General features: G+C 40.7%; 1 protein-coding gene across 2 annotated transcripts in view; it reads right to left on the bottom strand.

The window, feature by feature from the left end:
- CMSS1 (cms1 ribosomal small subunit homolog) overlaps positions 1-23,560 on the bottom strand; it is a 362,276-nt gene that overhangs the window by 21,505 nt on the left and 317,211 nt on the right. For both annotated transcript variants that reach the window (XM_046658605.1, XM_046658604.1), the window contains exon 2: positions 8,092-8,177. In XM_046658605.1, coding sequence (XP_046514561.1) covers positions 8,092-8,177 — 86 coding nt within the window. The remainder of the gene's footprint in view (positions 1-8,091; positions 8,178-23,560) is intronic.

Raw genomic sequence — 23,560 nt, 5'->3', positions numbered from 1 at the left:
TGTTGACCTGCTGGACTGGGAAAATGTTCAGTAGTTGGAGGTGCAAGGTATGACAGAGAGTGAAGGACATAAAAGAAAGGCTGTTGACAGTTTATATTTAGAATCCTTAGCCTCCCTCCCACCTCCCACCAGGCCGTATCTCCTGCCCAGGCAGCCAAGCAACTTTCCTGTTACTGTCTCCTCTCATCTTGCTCTGCCTGGCAGCACACTGGGGGTTTATTCTCCGGAGAGAAGAGGACCAAGAAGTCTTGCACCAGGCAGAGGTGGAGATTCACTTCCTTTTCTTGTCCCTGTTTCAGGATGTCTCCAGCCAGGCTTCTAGACAGGAGACTACTGAATTCTTCTCTGGAAAAATGAACAGCCTAAGGGAAATGCCACAAGGGAGTGACATTTGGGGGTCCACAGTAAAAATGCAGCTTCCTATCCTATCCTTCTACCATAAAGTCCACTAATCAACAAAAATTTTGCATCAACTTTTTAGAGTCTCTCTCTTTAACATGAATAGACAGCTCAGGTTCATCAGATGTCTAAGGAAAGTCTGCAGCACAAGAGCAACTAAACAAGAACAGAACCCTGAAGACAGAGGGAGAGCACTTCAAAGCCATTATAATTAATATTCTCAGAGAGATAATGGAAGAATTTGCAGCCATGAAACAAGAACAGGATACTACATACCAAAGGAACAACCAGAAAACATTTACACATTGAAACAAATATGAAAGCTGGAATAAAAATGTTGGAGGAAGTCTTAAAGATAAAGTAGAGGAAATCTCCCAGAAAGATAAAAAATGGTAAGGAAATTAGAGAATCAGCCCAAGAGATGTGACATTACAATAAAAGGTATTACAGAAAAGGAGGTTATATAAAACAATGGGGAAGGAGTGATCAAAGAAACATACAAGAAAAACTTTCTAGGACCAAAGGAAATTTTCCAGAACATGAAAGCCCAGATTGAAAGCCCATTATGAATATAGTACAATGAATAAGAAAAATACCCACACCAACGAGCATCACTGTGAAATTTCAGAACATCATGGACAAACAAAAGATGCTAAAAACTTCCCCAAAGAAAAACAATAACATACAAAATACAAAAGGTCAGGAAAAAAATGGTGTCAGACCTTGCAACAGCAAGAACGGATGCTAGAACTCAATGGGACAATGCCTTCAGAAGTATGAGGAAAGCTTATTAGCAAATTAGACTTTTATACCCAGCCAAACTATCAATCAAGTCAAGAGTAAAATAAAGACATTCTCAGATATTCAAGGTCTCAAAAAATTTACTTCCTACCCACAGTTACTGTATTACAGCAAAATAAAGGGCTAAACCAAGACAGAGGAAGATATGGGACACAGCAAACAGGGAGACTAACCCAGGAGAACGGTGAAGGGGCAGTAAAGAGAAGACTCAGTTGCTCAGCAGGCCTAGAAAATAACCAGTTCAGAGTGGACTGGACTACGGAAGTCTGCAGGAAAGAACAGAAGTGACCTCTTTGAGCATATGCAAATGTTATTCATGAGCATGTGGAAGAGATGCTGGAACATGCGGAAACAATTAACAACATGAACACAGCAAGCTAGGCAAATGAAGAAATGAGGTAATTATTAATGCCATGAAAATAAAGAGATGTATAAGAAAAGAGGAATAATTATAGCTTCCTTTTTTCTCAGCAATGAACAGTATTTCCGTGATCATAATAATGAGGTAGTGACAACTATGTTAACCAAACTGTGAAACTGTGTTGGCAGGGCACGTAGCAGTTGGAGAAGGAATGAGAGTACACAGCAGAGCTCTGTCCTCATGTGCTACCTAAGGAAGTTAACAGGTCATGTCAGAAACTGATAAATCAAGAAGCAGCAGTCTAAACTATCAGGTAGCAAAGGAGAAAAGCAGCTAAAAGCTGAGAGTAGCTTCCCTAGGATAGGAGTAGGGAAGGGGGACTGCTGCTTTCATTAAAAACCTTTAATAGTGTTTGATTATTACTTTGATAATAAAAAAATTAAATTGCCATTTTATAACAAAAATTTAAACTGCCATTTTTTACAATGTTCATTGTAAGAATAAAAATTTTAAATTGGCTTTTTTGTTTCTTTTGGGTTTTGTTAAAAGTTATTCAATATACTCCTACCAAAACGTCTGAAATTAAAAAGAGTGATAACCCCAAGTGTTGACAAAGATATAAAGCAACCAAAATGCTCATGCACTGATGGTGGGAGTGCAAAAATGGAACAATCATTTTGGAAAAGTCTAGCAGTTTTTATAAAACTAAGCATGACCAGCAATTCCATTCCAATGCATTTACTCAAGAGAAATAAAAATACATATTCACAAAAATACCTGTATATGAATGTTCATGGCAGATTTATTCGTAATAGCCCTATACAGGGAACAGCCCCAGGTAGCCATTAATAGAAGAATGAATAAATGAAGTGTGGTATATTAGTAAAATTGAATATTATTCAGCGTTATGGACTGAATTGTGCCCCTGCCCCAAATTCATATGTGAAGCCCAACCCCCATGTGACTATATTTGGAGATAGGGTGTCCTCATGTGAGGAGGAAGAGACACCAAGGATGCACACACACAGAGGAAAGAGCCTGTGAGCACACAGCAAGACGGTGGCCATCTGCCAGCCAAGGAGAGAGGCCTGAGGAGAAACCAAAGGTGTGGACACCTTCTTCTTGGTCTTCCAGCCTCCAGAACTGTGAGAAATAAATTTCTGTTGCTTAAGCCCCCCAGTCTGTGGTATTTTGTTAAGGCGGCCCAGCAGACTAACACATTCAGTAATAAAAAAAAATGAACCACTATAATCAACATGGATGAATCTAAATAACATTGTGCTGAATAAGTAGCCTTGAACTAAAAGGGCATATCCTGTGTGATTTCATTTACATGGAACTAATTTTGTGGGGCAAAACTAACTTTGGGGGGAAAAAAATCAGAACAGTGGTTGCCTCTGGGGCAAGGAATTTGGAATGGTGATTGAGTGGGAGGTGGTATGAAAGGATTCTGGGGGCTGGCCCGGTGGCGCAGTGGTTGAGTTTGCACGTTCTGCTTCTTGGCGGCCCGGAGTTTGCCGGTTCGGATCCCGGGTGAGGACGTGGCGCCGCTTGGCAAGAGCCATGCTGTGGTGGGCATCCCATGTACAGGGTGGGGGAGGATGGGCATGGATGTTGGCTCGGGGCCGGTCTTCCTTGGCAAACGGGGTGACAGTAATGTTCCTTATCCTGTAGGGGTTTGCGTTACAGACTGTAGGAATTTGTCAAAACTTATTGAATGGTTCATTTGACATTTGCACATTTTATTGTGTGTTAACTTTACTTCAAAAGGAAAAAAATATCTTTAAAATAAATATTAAACTTTTGTTAATGATATGCATGCTGAAGTGTCTAAGGGGAGTGTACTGATTTTGCCAATTACTTTGAAATATCTCAAAAATAAGGTGATTGATGGACGGATAGTGTGTCTGAACACACTGTTCATAAAATTTTGGACTTTGAGGACACTGAGGGTTAAGGCTTGCAGAAAGTGAGGAAAATCTTACTGGAAACCGGAGGAAAGGGAATCTTTGTTGTGTAGTGGTGGAAAGTTTAGCAATACTATTGTCTGCAGTTACGTGGAAAGCAGAAAATGTGTCTAATACTATGGGTAACCTAGCGAAGGAGATTTTCAAATAGTGTTGAAGGTGTTACCTGATTTCTTCTTGTGGCTTATAGTAAAATGCAAAAGCAGGGCGTTAAATTGAGAGCAAGACTGCAGAGAAGTCAAGGGTATGATGAAGACCTCAGAAACAACAAGGGTGGTGCCCAGTGTACTCTTCAGTCATATAAGAGCTCTTTAAAGAAATTAAAGGTGTGCTGCACAGATTCTTTCAAACATGCCCTGAGGAAGCTTAAGGGGTATTGTCCCTCCATTGTCTCAGCAGGGGCCCAAGGCAGAGAAGGTTTATGTGGAAAAGATTTGTAGGTGTGACTTCCGCCTAATGGAATGAACCCCCAGAAGAATCACAGGAGATCCATAAAATTCTTGAAGGAACTATATATTCAGAAACACCTCTAGTTTGGGCTGAGAGGGTCAGAAATGGAATAAAATGAGGGGAGGCCTTTGAACTCTCAGAGTTCTACTGTCAAGATGCAGACTGAAAGACCTGCTCTGCTGCAAACACAGGCTATCTTTCATATAAAAAAAGGGGGGAAGATGACTCAGAGGGCAGAACACAGAACCCAAGAGCAGAGCTGAGAAGCACAGAAGAACCTTAACAGCCTGGGCCTTAAGACTTGATCAGGAAACTCCTGACGTTTTCAGAATACTGGGGCCCAATGACTCCTCGTCTACTGAGGTTTCTGTATGCCTGTCCCACCACTCTGTGTTGGGTATGTGGGACAGAGATAACCTGTTTCTTTGTTTCATAGGTTGAGAAGAAATGTAGTCAGAGAGCTGCACTTAAGGAACTAACCCTGAGGAGCCTCAGCTGCACCCGCAACTGATTTACACCGGAAATTCTGGGCACTGAGCTTGTGCTGCAAGAGGAGGAGACTTTTGCAAGCCTTGAGGCGTGAATACATTCTGCATGTGGGAGGGCTGTAAATCACAGGGCCAAAGGGCAGACTGTGGTAGCCGGGTTCCAGGATGGCCACCAATGACCACTATCTACTGTCCTCATGCCCTCCTCTTGAATGAGGACTGGATATACTGATTTGCATCTAACAGAACAGATGGGAGTGATGCGAGGTCAGCTCTGAGACTAGGTAATAAAAAGATGGTGGTTTCTGCGTTGAGTGCTCTGGCTTGCCCCTTCTTGGGTCCCTGGCCTGGGGAAGCCAGCGGCAAGGTTGTGAGCAGCCCTGTGGCGAGGCTCACAGTGTGAGGGATTGAGGTCTGCCACCAAGGAGGTTGAGCCCCTCACTGCTGCCCACAGCCTGACTGGCACCTATGGGAGGTGCAGAGCCAGAGGGACGAAGCTAAGCCATGCCTGTGAGATAACAGAATCTGTGAGATAAAGAATTTTTTCCATTTTAAGTTACTAACTTTTGGGGGCAATTTGTTATGCAACAATAGACTACTACAAAGAGGAACAGAATTGAGACACCAGCACGGAAGGGAAAAAGGTAAATCAGAGGGTCGATAGGACACAGTCCTCTTTTCTCTTAAAATAGTGAAGAATAATCTTGAAGATAAAGAGGGGATATGAAATGATCAGTGTTCAAATAAGGAAACAGTAAGAAAACACAACAGTAGAGGAAGGTGAGTAAGAAGGGAAAGGGCTAAGTACTCTTGCTGAAGATTCCTCTATGACCCAAGGAGATAAACAAAAGGCTGGCTTAAGCAAAAAGAAGGCCAGTGTGGTCTCTGAGCAGGAGAGGCTGGGTCATGGAACCACTGAGAGGCTTCTGACATCATGGAGGTATCAATGAAAAGTCACACAAACCCTCATAAGGGATTATATTCTGGGAACCATAATTACAGAGTCACTAGGGCTGCTCTGAAATGACTGATGCTGAGGAAGGAAGAGGTGACGCAATCTCTAGGAATTCATCATTTATTTTGGAAGCAGTATCTGGAAAAAAAAGAACTGCTGGCAAATCTTTAAGCTCACATTATTAAGGAGGCCAAGGATGATTATTTAGATGTAAAATGGTTGCTAGAGGTGATGTAGTTGCATGGGTAAGAAAATTTTATAAAGTTATAAATCTGCTGTTTGAAATACTGGACAGACGGGAGGCGTGCACACAGTCACTGAAATGTGAGGCCCAGCTATGGCAAACAAGGGAGCACCATCTGACTGGACAGATCCTCACCTGGGGAAGTTAAAGCCTAAATGTAGATTGCAGCAGCAGCATGACGCCAGGCAGTTCCCATGCAAACAGAAAAAAACTCTTAAAGAAAAGCAAAGCAACTAAGAAAATGTCAAAAAAATTCAAAACTTAAATATAGCCTAAAATAATACCTTTTTTTTAAATCTAGGAAAAAATGTAATTACTATTGAAAAACAAATATCTGGTCACATCTGCCAAATGAGTCAAGTGCCTAACACCATGCTGGGTACGGTAGTGAACACATAAGAACTCTGGCCCCCACGTGCTTAGGACCTAGTTGGAGACTTGAGCTGTATGTGGCAAACAACTAGAGGAAGAGTCAAGAAAGGACAGTCAGCCTGACAAGAAGATCGTCCTTGGGGTGGTGAGCTGAGGTCCAGAGGGAGAAGAGCAGCTGGAGAGAGAGGACGAGGAGCCCAGAGAGGAGCCGGAGGGACTGTGTGGGTGGCTGGAGTTGGAGGAGAGACCCTAGCTCTGCATGTCACGGTGGAGGGGGTTGGAGGAGCGACTCTGATCACCAGGGTCCAAGAAACCTCTGCAGGCAGTGTCAGTGAGCTGATGACCCACAAAGGATGGAGATGGGAAGAGTGGAGAGTAAACTGGGATACTGGAGTAATTACCCATTCTGTCATTTCACAAATAACGAGTGCAGTTTGGGGCCAGGTCCTGTGGAAATGCATGGATCAACTCTGTCCCTGAGGCGTACATCCTGGTGGGGAGGCCCGGGAGCTGGATGGATAACACTCACATGAGGCAGAGGGCACCAGGAGACTCCCTTGTGAATTCTCTGGCTAGGGAGATGAGGATAGGCTTGGAGAAAGGGGTTTCGTCTGCCTGGGACTTGGATTCTTCAGAGCAATTTGGGAATTAAAGAAATTAGAGCAAGAAGAAGGTGGTTAAAAAGGGGAGTAAAATCATAAACTTGTTTTTTTTCTTAGCAGAAAATGGCAACAGCTTGTGACCAACATGAAGGCACATGAAGACATGGTGAATCTAATTTTCCCAAGTTGGTTGAGGAAGGACAGGTGAAAAGGGAGGTGGGAGCAGCAACACTGTCAGCATCGGGCTTAGAGCCAGCGCAGTGCCCCATGACTCCCCCAGGCTCAGAGACTCAAAGAGGGTTCTGCAGGGAGGCACGGAGCATAAACACAGGTCAAAGGGGGCACGACCAGGGGGCGGCCGGCAGATAAATTAGGTAAAATTAAATCCTACCCTGGTTAAAACTAAAACTGATATAGGGTCTTTGAGCAAGATATTTAAAGGCTGAAGAGAAAACCAAGATGATTGCATCTTAAGTATGTATATCTTTCTGCATTCCTTGTTCCACAAAGAAAAAATAATGACTAAAACAAAAAAGCCTTGAAGTATGTTTCACCATAATAACGATCACTTCTGTGCTTACTCTTTGCTAACCACTGTTGAGAGAGCTCAATAAGTATTAACCATTTAATCCCCACTGCAACTGTGCAAGGAAAATACAGTTATCACCTTGTTACCAGTGAGACTGAGGCACAGAGAAGTTAACTTGCCTTGGGTCTCACAGCTTGTAGGTGACCACTAAGCTAGACTGCTTCTCACAAGTATCCTGAACCTGGTCACAAACTTTGGGTAGATTCACCCTCTAGTGGAATGAGTTTAGTGCCACTTACAATAAGAATAAGACCAGAAATCCTTATTATGAAGACGATAACCTTTGACTGACAGTGGATAGTCCTTTAAAAATCACACAGGATTACCAAGCAGGTTTGAGGGACACAATGCGACAAAGCTGTAAATGGATGTGAGTGGCCAGGAGGAAGATTAAAAAGGAAATACAAGGTCTAGGTCCAGGGCAGAGAGTTCATCAAATGGACACTTGTGGTAACATGAAGGCAGCCAATCCCCCGATAAGGATTCACACAACAGACACTACGCTGTGTGGACACGAGGCCCTGGGAGACTGGGGGCCGCATGGCATGGCACTGTAATCATGCACTGATGTGGGAGTAATCTTGCATATCTCTAAAATTTGTCTCCTTTTAGGAACTGTTTCCAAAAGAATAAGACTGGACATTTGGTGAAAATATGATATAAGAATCTAAGACATCACTACTGTAAAATATATTTATATTGTAAAACACTTGCTGGTTTGTAATTAATAAAGCATGGCTTTTTCAAAGGCAGAGAAGGTACAAGCTTCCCTCAGATCCCACCAGCAATGATGTCAGGACACAGGGAAGGCCGTGGAGGGCCAGAGGAGGCTGAGTGCAGAACCCAGCAGCTGTGACTGTTACCTGCTGGGTTTCCTTTGACAGGGCAGGAACTGGAGCTGTCTCCTGCTGTGTCACATCTGTGTCTCCTCCTTCACCGTCTGATGCTCCTAGGAAACAAAGTTCAACAATTAGGAAAGTGTCTCTCTTTCTCTTTCTTTCTTTCTTTCTCCCATTGCTAGTGCCATCTTGGTACCACCTTCCTGGGAGGGTCTATCCTTGACTTAGTAATTCCACCTCTAGGATACTGAATTTAAGGAAATGATCCAAAATGAAGATAGAGATTTAAGCACCAAGATGGCAGTCTCTGTCGAAAAGTGATGATTATCCAGATGTCTGACATTAGAAAATACTTAATTATGGAACACTCACACTGATTTTACAGACATTAAGCTCCCCATTTTCAGATAAGCAAGTTGCTGCTTAGAGGGGTGAAGCAATTTGCCCGGGTCACACACCTGGGAACCCAGATCTACTTGAGTCCAGTCTTCCCCACGAATGATACTGTCTACACTGAGAGCCAGCCGACTCTTGACACCTGGGTGCTGGCCCCAGCGGGCATGTTAAGAGATTGTGACAAAAGGATTATAGATCATGAGAAATATTTGTTTTGAATTTTACTAATCTTTCAACAATGGAAAAAATAAATTTTTACTCTAAGAATCAAGAAAAATGAAAGTTTTAATGGTTTTCCTGTTTATAAAGCTCTCTTGAAGGAACACGGCAACCATAAGTTTCTTCCTTCCCACAATGCCACACTGCCTTCCAGATTTCAGTGGGTGCTCTTTAAAACACATTTTTGAATCTTTAAAAGGCTTTATTCATTTTCTTTGAGTTACTCTAAATTACCCCAAGGTCAGCTCAAATGAGTGATTAAGTTGGCGTTAAAAGTATTTATAGAACTCGTGCTTCTGGGAAGATGGTAGTAGTAGTATAGTTTTCCCTATTCCTCCTGCTAAGTACAACTAAAAATCCTGGACATTATATAGAAAACACACATAGGGAGACTCTGAAAGGCAGAGGGAGTAAGGAAGACCTGCTAGGGACTTCGGGGCCCAAGGAATAACATAGTGGTAAGCTCCCTGGGTTATCTTTTTGCCTCATTACCTCAGACTTGGAGGTAAGGAGCCAGCAACTTGGAAATGCCAATGGAACAGGAAAAAAAATGTCCCAAGAAACATCTGCTCTATTTAACAAAATGACCAGGAAAGGAGCAGCGTAGCAAGACTGAAAACTTTTAGACAGAAACCACTCGACTCTAGCCAAACACCACAGGAAATCACGGCCCCACCAGCAAAGGCTGAGTGGGGAGCCTAGACATCCACCCTTGCTAGGCTATAATGAGGTGCCCCAACTCCTCCTCCACCTCCCACCAGGGTGCTTGCTGTCAGAGACGATTTAGTTGAACCCCTCAAAAGGGATTTTCATCCCTGAAGGGTGGTAACACACCCCTGTCCCCTCCTCTCATCACCACCGCCACCACTCAGTATCAACGGAGACCACATGGTGAGCCTGGACTTCCACCTCGTCCAGGCAGTAAAGAAGTGCGCTCTCCCTCCCTGCTAGGACAGAGTCCAAAGGAGCCCTAGAAGACAGTCAGGGCTTTCCAAACTGCCTAGCGGTAATGAGGGCACACCTACACTAATGGTTTTAGCAACCACTTGAAAAGCAATACAAAGAGATACACTCAAAATCACTAAGATAAATTAAAATAGAATTCTAAAAATGTTCAAGTAACCCACAGGAAGGCAGGAAAAGGACAAACTGAGCAACAAAAAGCAAACAAACAGAAAAGACAAAACAAAATGGTAGATTTAAACCCAACATATCAATAATTACATTAACGTAAATGGTCTAAACACACCAATTTAAAGACAGAGATTAAAGAGAGAGTTAAAAAACATGACCTAACTATATGATGTTTACAAGAAACTTACCTCAAATATAATAATATAGGCAAGCTGAAAGCAAAATGATGGAAAAAACGTAACATGCAAATATTGACCAAAAGAAAGCAGGAGTGGCTCCGTTAATATCAGACAAAGCAGACTTCAGAGTAAAGAAAATTATCAGAGAAAGAGGACATTATATAATGATAAAAGGGTGAATATGCTAAGATATAGCAATCCTAAACGTGTATATGCACCAAACAACAGAGCTATAAAATATGAGCAACAAAAACTGATAGAAATGAAGGGAAAAATAGATATTCCTACAATTAAGTTGCAAACTTCCAAAAGTCCTCTCTCAAAAATTGAGAAAATGACTAGACAGAAAATCATCAGGGATATGAAAGAGCTCAGTGACATCATTAACCGATAGGATTTGATCAACATTTGTGGAACACCACTCAACAACAGCAGAATATAGTTTCCAAGTGTTACGGAACACATGCCAAGTCAGACCATATTCTAGGACATAAAAGGACGACAAATTTAGAAGAACTGAAATTGATACACAGCCTGTATAAAAAACATACAACAAACATTATACTTGACAATGAAAGACTGAATGCCTTCTCTTTGATTGGGAACAAGGCAAAGATGTCTGCTCTGACTGATAATTATTCAATGTAGTGCTAGAACTTTTAACCAGTGCAAAATGGCAAGAAAAGGAAATAAAAGACATATACATCAGAAAAGAAGAAATCAAACTGCCCCTATTTGCAGATAACATGATTATTTACATAGAAAATCTCAAGGAATCTAACAAAAACAAAACAAAACTGCTAGAATTAGATGAGTTTAGCAAAGTTGCAGAGTAAAAGATAAACATGCAAATATCAATTCTATTTCCATATACTAGCAATGAACATGTGAACACAAAAATTAAAAGTACAATGCCATTTACAATTGTTAAAAAAAAAACCCTGAAATACTTACGTGCAAATTTAAGAAAACGTGTATAGGATTTGTGTGCTGGAGACTGCAAAACACTGGTTAAGGAAATCAAAGAAGACATAAACAAATGGGGAGACATGTCATGTTCATGGACTGGAAGGCTAATCACAGTAAAGATGCTAGTCCTCCCAAAATTGATACAGAGGTTTAACAAAATTTCTATCAAAATCCCAGCAAGATTTTTCTCTGGCTATAAGCAGATTATCCTAAAACTTATGTAGAATGGCAAAGGAACTAGAAGAGCTAAAACAATTTTGAAAAACAATAATCAAGTGGGAGGAATTAGTCTACAGAATTGCAAGATTTATTATATAGCTACAATAATCAAGACTGTGTGGTACTGGCAATGGATGGACACACAGATGAATGGAATAGAATACAGACTCAGAAAGACACACACACAAATATGCCCAACTAATTTTTGACAAAAGTGCAAAAGCAATTCAGTGGAAGAAAGATAACTTTTTCAACAAATGGGGAAAAATATAGGCAAAATAATGAACCTCTATCTAAGTTTCACACAAAATACAAAAACTAACTCAAAATGGATCACAGACAAATGTAAAACGGAAAACTATAAAACTTTTAGGAAAAAAAGGGAGAAAACCTTCAAGATCTAGAGTTAGGCAAAGAATTCTTAATTTTGACACCAAAAGTACAACCAATAAAAGGAAAAATTGATAAATTAGATGTTATCAAAACTGAAAACTTTTGCTTTGCAAAGATCCTGTTAAGAGGATGGAAAAATAAGCTACAAAGTGGGAGAAGTATTTGCAAACCACATAGGTAACAAAGGACCGACTAGTATCTAGATAATATGAAGAATTCTCTAAGTTCAACACTAAAAAAATGAAGAAATTAGGAAATGGCAAAAGACATGAAGAGATAACTCACTGAAGAGGACATACTATGGCAAATAATTACAAGAAAACACCTTCCACATCATTGACTAATGGGAAAACGCAAATTAAAACTACAGTGAGATATCACTACAAACCTATGAATGGCTAATACAGAAAAATAGCACCACGCCAAATACTGATGAGAATGTAGAGAAACTCAGTCACTCATACCTTGCAAGTGGGAATGTGAAATGGTACAACCACTTCCCTTCCACAAATGGAAAAGTTTGGAAGTTTCTTAAAAAACTAAACATACAACTACAATACAACATAGCAATTGCACTCCTGGGCATTTATCCCAGAGAAATGAAATCTTACATTGACACAACAATCTGTACAGCTTTCTTTGTTTGCAGTGGCTTTATTTGTTATTTATAACAGCCAAAAAAATAGGAACAACCCAGATGTCCTTCAAGGAAGGAATGGTTAGACAAACTGTGGTATATCCATACCCTGGAATATTACCCAGCAATAAAAAGGAACGAACTATTGACACACAAAACAACCTAGATGAATCTCTAGAGAATTACGCTGAGAGAAAAAAGCCAATTCCAAAAGGTTACATATCATGTGATTCCATTTATATAACATTCTTGAAATGACAAAATTACAGAAATTGAGAACAGAACGGTGGTTGCCAGGGGTTATGGAGGGGGTGGAGTTGGGAGGGAAGTGAGCATGGCTACAAAACAGCAACATCAAGGATTCTTCTGTGGATGGAAATATTCTGCATCTTAACTGTATCAATGTCAACATCCCTGTTTTGATATTGTACTATAGTTTTGCAAATGAATCTACAGTGATTTCAAAATTAAAAAGTTGAATTAAAAAAAAGTCTTAAAGGAAATCCATCCTCTTCTTTAGGAAGCCCAAAATTATTATGCTGAAAAAGTCAACAGATGTGTGGCTGGCCGTGGACCAGAATGGATAACCAACCTGCTGCTGGGGCACCCCTGCCACTGCTGTCCTGACCCCGAGAGGACAGGCAGGCAGCCAGATTCAGAGAACCAGAGTCAGCCCGGGAGGTCAGGATGGAATCTTCAAAGATAAAAGCCCCTGGCCTATGGCTGTCAGATAAAGTACAGGACGCTCCATTAAGTTTGAATTTCAGTTAAACATTAAATAATTTTTTAGTATAGGTATGCCCCAAATATTGCATGGGGAATATCTATATAGTATTAAAAATTATTCACTGCTTATCTGAAATTCAAATTTAATAAGGTGTCATGTATTTTTACTTGCTAAATCTGGTGACCCCACCTGGGGAATTTCCTTCCCCAGAAAAGATCACTTTAGTCCTGCGAAACTTCTTACATTAGCTTCTATCCCTGGGGCCTCCTCTCTCTCAACATCCTCCGACCCACCTCCATCTGGAATCCTGGCTGACTACATCGCCTGCTTCCTCCTCGTGCCTCTGCACTTCTACACCTACTGCATCTTGGAAACCAGCACATGATTTCACCCTTCCTCAAAGTGTGTGCTGATACTGCAAAAATGTTAGGTTTTCTCTCCATCTGAACGGTAAATACTCTGAGGGTACCTATGAGTACCCCAAGTACTTGGACTAGTGTTGATTAAAAATAAAAAGCACTCCCCCATACCTATTGCTTTATTTATACTTTAATTAATTAATTAATTAATTAAGGTGAGGAAGAGTGGCCCTGAGCTAACATCTGTGCCGATCTTCCTCTATTTTCTGTGTGGGATGCCACCACAGCACGGCTTGATGAGCAGTGTGTAGGTCTGTGCCCAGGATCCCAACCCATGTACCCTGGGCTCCCAAAGCAGAGCACAATAACCTAACTGCTACACTACCTGGCCGGCCCCATACATTTTTATTATAAAAGTAATATATATTCTCTGTGTAAAACACTAAACCCCTTACACAAATTTTCTATTCTTGTATTAGCTTTAAAAATTACTTTAAGATAAAAAGGATGAAATACAAATAAATAAATGCCAGGATCAAATCCATAAATATTTACAACTCAAGTAATGATTTAAAAAAAAATTCTGAATTCTGTATTGTCCAGAATCTGATAACTGAAGAAGTACAGTCTGAATTTAAGCAATCTAGTTGAAAATAATATATTTCTAAAGGTGTGTGACTCCTATGCAACAAAAACCCATGAGAAATATTTAAAATACCGTGTTAATCAAATACTCTAAATCCGAGTTACTTCTTGTTCCAAAAATTATTTCATCTGAAACCTTTTACCATATAAAATGAGATCATCTCATATCACTGTTGGTTGAATAAACTAGTTATTTTGTTAGTCTGTGATGTTTTTTGGTTCTAAAAGAGAAAATTGCTTTTTTGAAGGAAGGATGCTAGTTCTGTGATTTCCATTAAGAGAGTATTGAGAGGAAAGGATGGGACCCCAGCTCCCCAGCCTGGCTCGGGCACCCAGGCCCCTCCAGAACTGCGGGCAGTGGAAGAGGCCAGGCCTGTGCCACGCAGTCCCAGGGCGGATGCAGCCCGTGGAGGGGAGTCACCAAGTCGGGGCCTCCTCGTTTCCAACTCCCTGAGAACGTGCTTAGAAACAAAACCAACAGAAAGACACCACCAGATGGGATTGGTTGAATTCTTTCAAAAGAGGAGTCAAGTACATCATCCTTTTCAACCCAAGGCAAAAAGAGCAAGCTAGAATAAAAAGTTGCATCTATCTTCTCTTTTCCGCAACCCCTGCCTTCACCCGCTTTACGAGAAGGATTGAAGTCCAGTTTCCCAGCCATTTCCTTATGCTTCTAAGGACTTGCTTGCATGAACCCCTTCTAGGCCCTGAGAAGGACTCTGGCAATGGATCACACAGTTAATTTTTCTTTAAAAATTTGTCAAAGCAAGATACACTGTGGTTAAAACAAACAGAATAGACACTATTTCCACTCAGAATTCACCTGTCACACATCCTCTAGGGAGTGGTATTGGAGTGGGAGTGAGCATTTTGGGGATCTAGTTTGAGGAACTGGGTTGGACACATTTAGTTTGAGTTTAATGGGCTATTACATGGTTCACAATCACACAGTCTACAGTTAAATCATTGCTGGCTGTCCTAGCGCAGGAGAGCCTCCAGGAATACTCCTACCACCCTGTGCAGCTCACCAGCCATCCTGACACGATAGTCCAGGACCACGGCACAAACACAGCTGCAGCACCTCCCCTAGAACTATGTGGGAAGTGGAGGAGAACTTAGGTTGGGGATATATGAAACCAGAAACCAATCAATGGAAAATTCTTTCAATAATCAAAAATGTAAAACTGTAGGCAGAAATCTTCCCATTTTTGTCTATTCAAAATGGAAGATCTTTCCTGTGGAAATAAAGTAGATACTGCATTTTACATAGTTCTAAAGAAACCATATATATTTTTTCTTATTTGATGTGGATGAGTAAAGTAAAAATCTTCAGAATTCCTGGGTTTGTAGCAGTGCTGTTGTGATTTTTTACTTAAAACAACTTCTTTTATACCTAATTTTGTATCAGTAATTTTGTATTCTTTTTCCTAAGAGAGGGACCCTCAAAACTGTATAAACTTCAGGCCTCATTAAAAACCTAGATCCACCCTGGCTAGCAACCTGCTGAACTCTCTTATTGCAGTTACATTAGCTTCACAAAAGAACTGGGATGTGTCTCCTTGTTTTCTATCCTCTGAAATAGTTGTATATACTTAGATGACTTGTTCTTCAATATTTGGTAAAATCTGTCAGTAAAACAGGCAGAGTGTAGTATATTTTTTTGTGGGTATATTTTACAAATGCTTCAATTTCCAATGGTGATACAATTATTCAAGTTTTTCTATTTATTTTTAACTCAGTTTTGGTAAATGACATTTTTCTAGGTAATTGGTTGTTTTCTCCAACTCTTCAAATTTCTTGGTGAGAGCTAATCATTATATGTAACTATGTCTCTTTTTTCTTTTCTCCCATTTTTTGTTTGTAACTTCTTTTTCTTGCTCAATCTTGGAGAGGTCTTTCTTTTTTTTTTAAAAAAAAACAATAGGTTCTGTGTTTCTAGATGCTTTCTGTTGCGTCTTTGATTTCCATTAAACTCATTAATGTTCTTTACTTTCTTTAGGTTTTCTCTATTGATTTTCTAATTTTTGTAGTTGGGTATTTAGCCCACTAAGTTTTCCTTTTTCTGATATAAGAATTAATGCTATACATTCCTTCTAAATATAACTTAAGCTGAATACCATACATTTGAATATTATAGCATTTCCATTATAATTTAATTCTAAATATTGTTAAAGTTCCCATAATGATTTTTCTTTGACTGACAAGTTATTTAGAAGTGTATTTTTAAACTTCCAAACAGATTTTTTAAGTTATCTTTTTTTGTTTGTATTGTGGTTAGAAAATGGCCTCTATACCAATTCTTTGATATTTGTTAAGATCTATTTAACTTCTAGCACAGGGATCAGCAAACTTTTAAGGTAAAGAACCACATAATGAGTAGGTGTAGCGTATGCAGAACAATAAGGTCTCTGTCAATAACTACTCAACTCTGCCATGCAAAAAAGCAGCCCTAGACAACATACAAAAGAATGGGCATGGCTGTTCTGATAAACTTTATTTGCAGAAACACACCCACCTATGTGGGGAGACGGGTGTTCTTCTACACTTCCAGAGGTGGTCAGCTGTTCTCTGGGAAATCTAACAATGCACACTGAAAACTAATGCTGCAGACACAGCTGTACTCCAACAGTCTAAAGTGTTTTGCTAAAATTACTCATCCCTAGGAACAAGACTGTTTTACTTGGCCAAGAGAAGCAGGGCTGGGAACTACTCTTCAAGAACCATGTTCCCAGCTCATTAAGGGACTCCCACCAGCATCATTGAGAAAGAGCACAATTCCCATATCCCAAGAATAGGACCCTGTGAGAAGTGAAGGCAGTGAAGGCCCTAAGGCCACACTAGCATAACAGAACACAGGCAGGAGAGGGGAGGGACCAGAGAAAGGGGAAGGGAAAGGCAGGGGGAGGGGAGAGGAGGGTAGGGGAGGTGGGAGGGGAGAGCAGAGGAAGGCAGAGAGGGGAAGAGGAAGAATGGGGAGAAGTGCAGCCAATGACAGAAGCGGCTCTCAATTGTGACCCCACTTACAGCAGAGGTGGTGGTGCAGTGAGGGAAGCTCCATCCTTATTGCTTTTCCACACTTTTCAAAATAATTACTACAGCTATACCATGACTAAAAAATAAGGGCTTATAATCAATTAGGCCATGCCAGAAAAGAATCATACTGTGTCTTTCTCATTCACTCTAACTGTTCAGGGTGTCCACTCTCCCTTTATTCTTGTCATCTCTCCTTTTCTATCAAAATCCTACCCCTGTCCTCCAAAATTTAGCTTTATTCCTCCTCTGTCAGGACCTTCCGAAAGTAGGAACAAGACTATTTTAGGGCCCTAATCTAGCAAGTGGTTGCAGCTTTCACTGAGGAGGGAAACTTTGGAGAAACAAGAACAGGATCTGGTATGCACATGAAGAGTTCCGTGTCCGGGGAGGGAGGGGCAGCGAACTCGAGGCCAAATCTATTGTGCCCACTCCTGGCACCTGGTTGCTCAGAGAGGCTGCTCAGAGAAGCCTGGCCTGCTCAACCTTTAGCCTCCGGCCTTGGCTGGCCAGGCGGTCCAGGGCCGGCGCAGGGCAGAGGAGCACTCAGTCTTCCTCGAACTGGCTGAGGTCCATCAGGGTTTACTTAGCCCGGGGCAGCCTGTCTGGTCTTGTTTGGTTTTTCCTAGCTACCATCTTTTCCTTTTCACCTTTCCCCTCTCAAATAGAGAAAGGAACTGGGGATCATCTACCTTCTCTCTCAGGCTCCTTGAGATGTCTTCTCCCTCTCTCCAAAAGACGTGACAAAACAAATGCTTCTTAACGGAGGTCCCTGTGAGTTGGTTCTATCCCAAGTTTTCTTGTCATTCTGAACTTGAACGGGGAGTGTGGGGGTCCCTTTTCCCCCTTAATTTTGGCATTTCTGGTGGCAACTGCTACAGCCTGGGCTATATTCCAATAATGCTCTTATTTTCATAGCTGAAGATGTCCCTAGCAACGGGACATTTGCAGACTTTGCTTACAAAATATGTTGCCAGTTCCCAGAGAAAATTTTAAAGTTAGAACATTTGGAATAAGATGGCAAAACTCTGAACTGGAGTTGCTTTATGGGTCCTGAAACTCTGAAAGACAGTAAAATAGTAGGACCAATAGGAGCACCTCAAAAATACACGCCTGAAGAAGAATCTTTCACCTCCTTTCTGTGGGGAGCCTAAATGCTACAAAACTTCTGTTGCCAGTTACATGTCAGCAGAACTAAATCTTGAAGGTAATTTCCCAAAATTTTGACTGCTCCGGGTTACTAATGCTTTATTTATCCATCTTTAACAATGCACACAGGCCAGGCTCCTCAGGAAAGCACCCAGAGCCCGGGGAACCTGACCTCTCCTGTGAAGGCTCACACGGAGCCTGGCCCCAATGGCAGTGGAAGGGACCTTTACTGTCAAAAATCAGGACACACAGGACCTGTCCTACCTTTAAGTTACAAAAATGCAGTGGAGATCATGCAGATATCAGAGGACAACCCTGAAGGCAGAACAGCTACTTGCCTGCTGTCTGTCCTGCAATAAGGCATTTTTTACATCTTATTTTCTTTTTAGCTTAAGGAAAAAAAATAGATAAGTCAGCTTGGGCAACACAACTTCAGCTTTAGTCTTGATTGTTAGAGCTCCACCTTTCTTCCTTTCTAGTTAGTTTTAAAGGTTGGACTATTTACATATTTGGGGGTAGTTTTCAAACTGTGAGTAATTTCAATTCAACCTTTTCTGGTCAAGCTTGACAGGTGGAGTTAGATGAATAGAGCCAGGGATGCTGTTAGTGGCACCTGGGGTCTTAGTAGCACTGTTATGTTGATTGGATGAGCATACTTGATACATTTGGAAGCACTGCTATATAAATTCTCTCTTCCTGGAATAAAGCTAATAATGATGATAATAACTCTTACATGGTCCTTATTTTGTGCAAGACACTGTTCTAAATGCTCTATATGCTCTACTCATTTAACTCTCAGATCAATCTTATGAAATGGGTACTGTCATTATCATCCCTGTTTTACAGACGTGGAAACTGAGGCACCTTCCCGAGGTTAAGGAGAGCACGCCAAGATTTGGATCTAGGCAGTCTTCATTCAGAGTCTGCTCTTAACCCTACGCAATTCTGCTCCTCTAACTTGGAGAGCAAACTAAGTGGCCTCTGGTGGTGCTGGTCTCTAAGCAAGGTATTGGTATCCATGTAGCTTTGTGGGTGGAGCCCAGTTTAACATATTAATAGATGTTCTCATACTTGAATACGCTCATCTAACTGGGGCAGAAGCTGCTGCACGTGGTGAGCAGCTCCTCTCTCCAAAAACAAACACACCAGATGTCTGTCAGTAACTCTCCCCCATTACCCTGGCCTCCATCCCGTAATTCAGCTGGGGAGGAACTACAACCTGGTTTGCCTAGGCTAGTCCTGGTTTATGCTTGTCATTCCCACACCCCCTCTGGTTTAGGATCTGTCTTATTGCAGGGATTCTTTAATATATTAATATGTATTGCTACTCTCCAAGTGTGAGAATGGAAATCAGGTCATCCTCAGGCTTATTTGAGCACTGAACTATGCTCTTTGCAGCACACTTGTTAACAGCTCCAGGAACAGTGCTCTCTGTACACATTTTGGGAAGTGCCGGTGTAGAGTGATGAATAAGGTCCTAGAAGGCTTAGATTCTAGTTCCAACTTTTGTGATCTTGGGCAAATCTCTTACTTTATGCTTTAGTTTTCTCATTTGCAGATTGATGAAGTCATACTGCTGTGATTTATGATTCCCTCCTGGTTCAGGCCAATTTCTATTAAAAATCCTGGACATGTCAAAATTTCCAGGGTGAAGGGGAATGTTGAAGTGCAGAGGGGTAGGGTAATATTTTAAAAATATGGGTGAACGTGACCTGTTACATGGGTATTTGCGTTACATCATGTCCCCAAACAGAAATTTCATGAGGAAAAAGCCATAAGGCTGCAGCTAGACCTGCTATCCACTCACGCTTGTGAGAAAGTGTGATCCCAAGGAGGAAAAAACGCTACAATGGAAAAGCACACTGTTTCTGTTCAGACTTCCCTTCAGCCTTCAAAGGGACTTCAACTACCTAGTAGATTACTTAGCGTATGCCCTTAACGTACAGCGTGTGACTCATTAAAGGTGGGTGTAACGTGCAGAGGCCCTACTTTACGATGCTTAACTTTCTTACCCAGCTTCTCAGCGGAAAAGCCAGATCTCAGCTGCCTTCTCGTGTCGCTTAGGACAAGGTACTTAATTGCTTCATCCTTTAAGTTTCCTACCAGTAAACTGCCCTGAGGATATCAACCTACCAACTAACTAGCAACTACAAGGGAAATATACAGAGGGATTTGTGTTTAGAATGAGTTTCAAGAACCACAACTCATGATGGTGTAGGATAAAGCTGAGATGTAACAGTCTAGCGGGGTAAATAAATGAGAGACTAAAACAAGACTTGATTTGTCAATACTATCTACCAATTGGATGGGGAGTCAGCATTTAAAACTTTTTTTACCCTTTTCCCTGATAAAGTAATACACACTAATTGTAGAGATTTTAGAAAGTACAGAAAAGTAAAAAGAAACAAAAATTTGGTCCCACTATAACAAGACATCCACTATTACAGTTTTGATACATTTACTTCCACCTTTTGCTCTGCCTCTGTGTGTCTAGGAGTATATGTATGTGAATATATACTTTACATATCTGGAATTACACATCATATACAAATAATTTATATTTTAATATTATATCATGAGCATTTTCCCATGTCAGTAGTCTTGAAAAACATTTTTAATGGCTATATAACAAATCCTTGTTTGCCTACACTATATTTATTTGTTCTTCTATCATTACTTAGATTATTTCAAAAATTTTGCCTTTGTGAATATATTGCAATAGACGTCTTTATAACACTCGATGTATTCCCGATTAGAATAGACTTCTAGAAGAGAAATTACATTGTAAAAAGGTATGCATGTTTTTAACAGTCTTCACAACTTCTAAACCGTTTTCCGGAAGGTTTTGGGTCAGTTTTTAAGTCACTAACATGTATACAACTTGTTTCATCACACTCCAGCAAACACCGAATTCTTAAACATTGCTAATAGGTAAAAATGTTATTGCATTTCCATTTGCATTCATTTGATTATGACTGAGGTTAAATATTTTACTCTTTTTATTGGCATGTGTGTTTCTTATATGAATAGAATGTTCTTAACCTTTGTCCTTTTGTCAAGGAGGGTTTTAATGTTTTCCTTACCAGCTTGTGTGAGTCTTTTAATGTTAAGGTTAATTTTTAAAGCTGTTTCATCTTTTAATTTTTAAAGTTATTTTTGATTTACAGATGTTTTAAATTGTAATGAGATCAAATATATTTTTTCACTGCAATTATGCTTTGAAAAGATCTCCCTATCCTAAAGGAGATACTTGTATCTAGGGTTTTTTTTAATGGCTTAATCTATTTTTTTAAACATTTAACTTAAAAACTAAGGAACAGATTTTCTTATATGGTATAAAGTGAAGCTCTAATTTTATTATCTTTTCAAATATTTAAGCAGTCATCTTAACATCTTGCTGAATGATTCTTCCTTTCCTCACTGTCTTCTTAGAGCATTTTCGTTCAATCAAAACACAAATCATACACAGGCTAGGGTCTGCTTCCACTGATCTGCCTGCGAGTCTTCGATAGGTACTATATGATAATATTATTAAAAAAAAATACTGGGGCTGGCCTGGCGGCGTAGCAGTTAAGTTCGCATGCTGCGCTTTGGCAGCCCAGGGTTCACCGGTTCGGATCCCGGGCACGGACCTAGCACTACTGATCAAGCCATGCTGTGGCAGATGTCCCACATATAAAGTAGAGGAAGATGGGCACAGATGTCAGCTCAGGGCCAATTTTCCTCAGCAAAAAGAGGAGGATTGGCGGTGGATGTTAGCTCAGGGCTAATCTTCCTTAAAGAAACAAGCAAAAAACCCAACATACCGAGCTTTCTTCTTTTTTATTTTCCTAAATGGCTATCACATTGGCGGGCAGGGAGTAAGAAGAGAGTGAGCGCCAGATTCAGGCCAAAATCTCTGAGAGAGCTAGGAAGGGTCCAGGGATGGATGGAACTCAGTAAGGATGTAGGGATGGAGGTTAAGCCTTTTCCCTCCAGAATCTTACATCACACTTCTGTCACTCAAAAGCTGTTTGGCTTTGGGCAAGTTAATTCACCTCTCTATGCCATGTTTTCCTTATATATATAAAATGAGGCTGTTGAGAGATTAAATGAGTTAGTTTAAAACACTTATAACAATACAGAGCCCATGATAAACACGATTATCACTTATTTGAAGCTACCTTCCACTTCCATCATGCCACTGAAATTACTCTTGCTAAGGACATCAATGACTCCTAATTTTCAAATTAATTTGGCACCGGGATTAAAATTACAGGCTCTGTAGAATCAGGCTACCTGGATAGAACTGTTCCTCTGTCATTTAAAGCTATGTGGCCTTGGAAAAGTTACTTGCTCATTCTGTGCCTTAGTGTCTTCATCAATAAAATGGGGATATAAGTAGTGTCTACATATGAGGTTGTTACATGGAGTCCTGACAATGAATGTAAATTGTTTTGCACACAGTCTGGCACACAAGGACATTTTCAGGAAATGGTCATCATAACCATCATCTTACTTGATTGCCCTGGGGCATCTGACACTGATATTGACCTGAACTTGTTTTTAAAGGTATGCTTTTTGGTGAGGAAGACTGGCCCTGAGCTAACATCTGTTGCCAATCGTCCTCTTTTTTTTTTTTTTCCCTTCCCCAAAGCCCCAGTACACAGTTGTACATCCTAGTTGCAAGTCATTCTAGTTCTTCTATGTGGGATGCGCCTCAGCATGGCTTGATGTGCAGTGTGTATGACCTCAACTTTTTCACACTGTCCTCCTTTGTTTTCTGGCACAATGGTTCAGTTCTCGACCCATCACTTCATGAGCTCTCTTCTTTTACCTATCCCTTAAAATGCTGGCATTCTCCAAGGGGTCCTCCACTCTCCTATTCTTTGGTGACCACATACTTCCTTGGTGTTCCTTCTTCTAAGCCAGGAGTTGGGAAATTTTTTGTTAGAGGACCAGACAGTTAATACTTTAGCTTGTGGGCCATATGATCTCTGTCATGACTACACACTGAATCATGAAAACATCAACTGAAAACATGTAAAATTAGTGGGCAGGGTTATGTTACAGCAAAACTTTATATACAAAACCAGGCAGCCAGCCCAGGGACCATGTTTGCCATCTCCTCTTCTAGGTAGTTGTTACAGCTCGGGTATCCCTTGATTAGACCACTCATCACATTGCATCTGTCCTCCCCAATGGACTGTGGGCTACCTAAGAGCAGGGTATCCTTTCATTCTTGTATGCTCTGTGTGTAGCATAGAATCTGGCAGATATATTTGACCAACATCTGCTGAAACACTGAATGAGATGATCACATGATATCAGTCTTAACAGTTAAAAACTTTGTTGTGCTATAAGGAAGAAGGCATTTCTTCCATGCGAGCCCTTCAGTAGCTACCAAAACAAACTATAGAGAAGACCTCATGGCCTGTATATCACATCAAAACATCTA

The sequence above is a fragment of the Equus quagga genome, chromosome 4 (assembly GCF_021613505.1).
Source record: "Equus quagga isolate Etosha38 chromosome 4, UCLA_HA_Equagga_1.0, whole genome shotgun sequence".
Taxonomy (NCBI): domain Eukaryota; kingdom Metazoa; phylum Chordata; class Mammalia; order Perissodactyla; family Equidae; genus Equus; species Equus quagga.
Note: the sequence above shows the minus strand (reverse complement) of the source record. Positions and strands in the feature narration are given on the sequence as shown.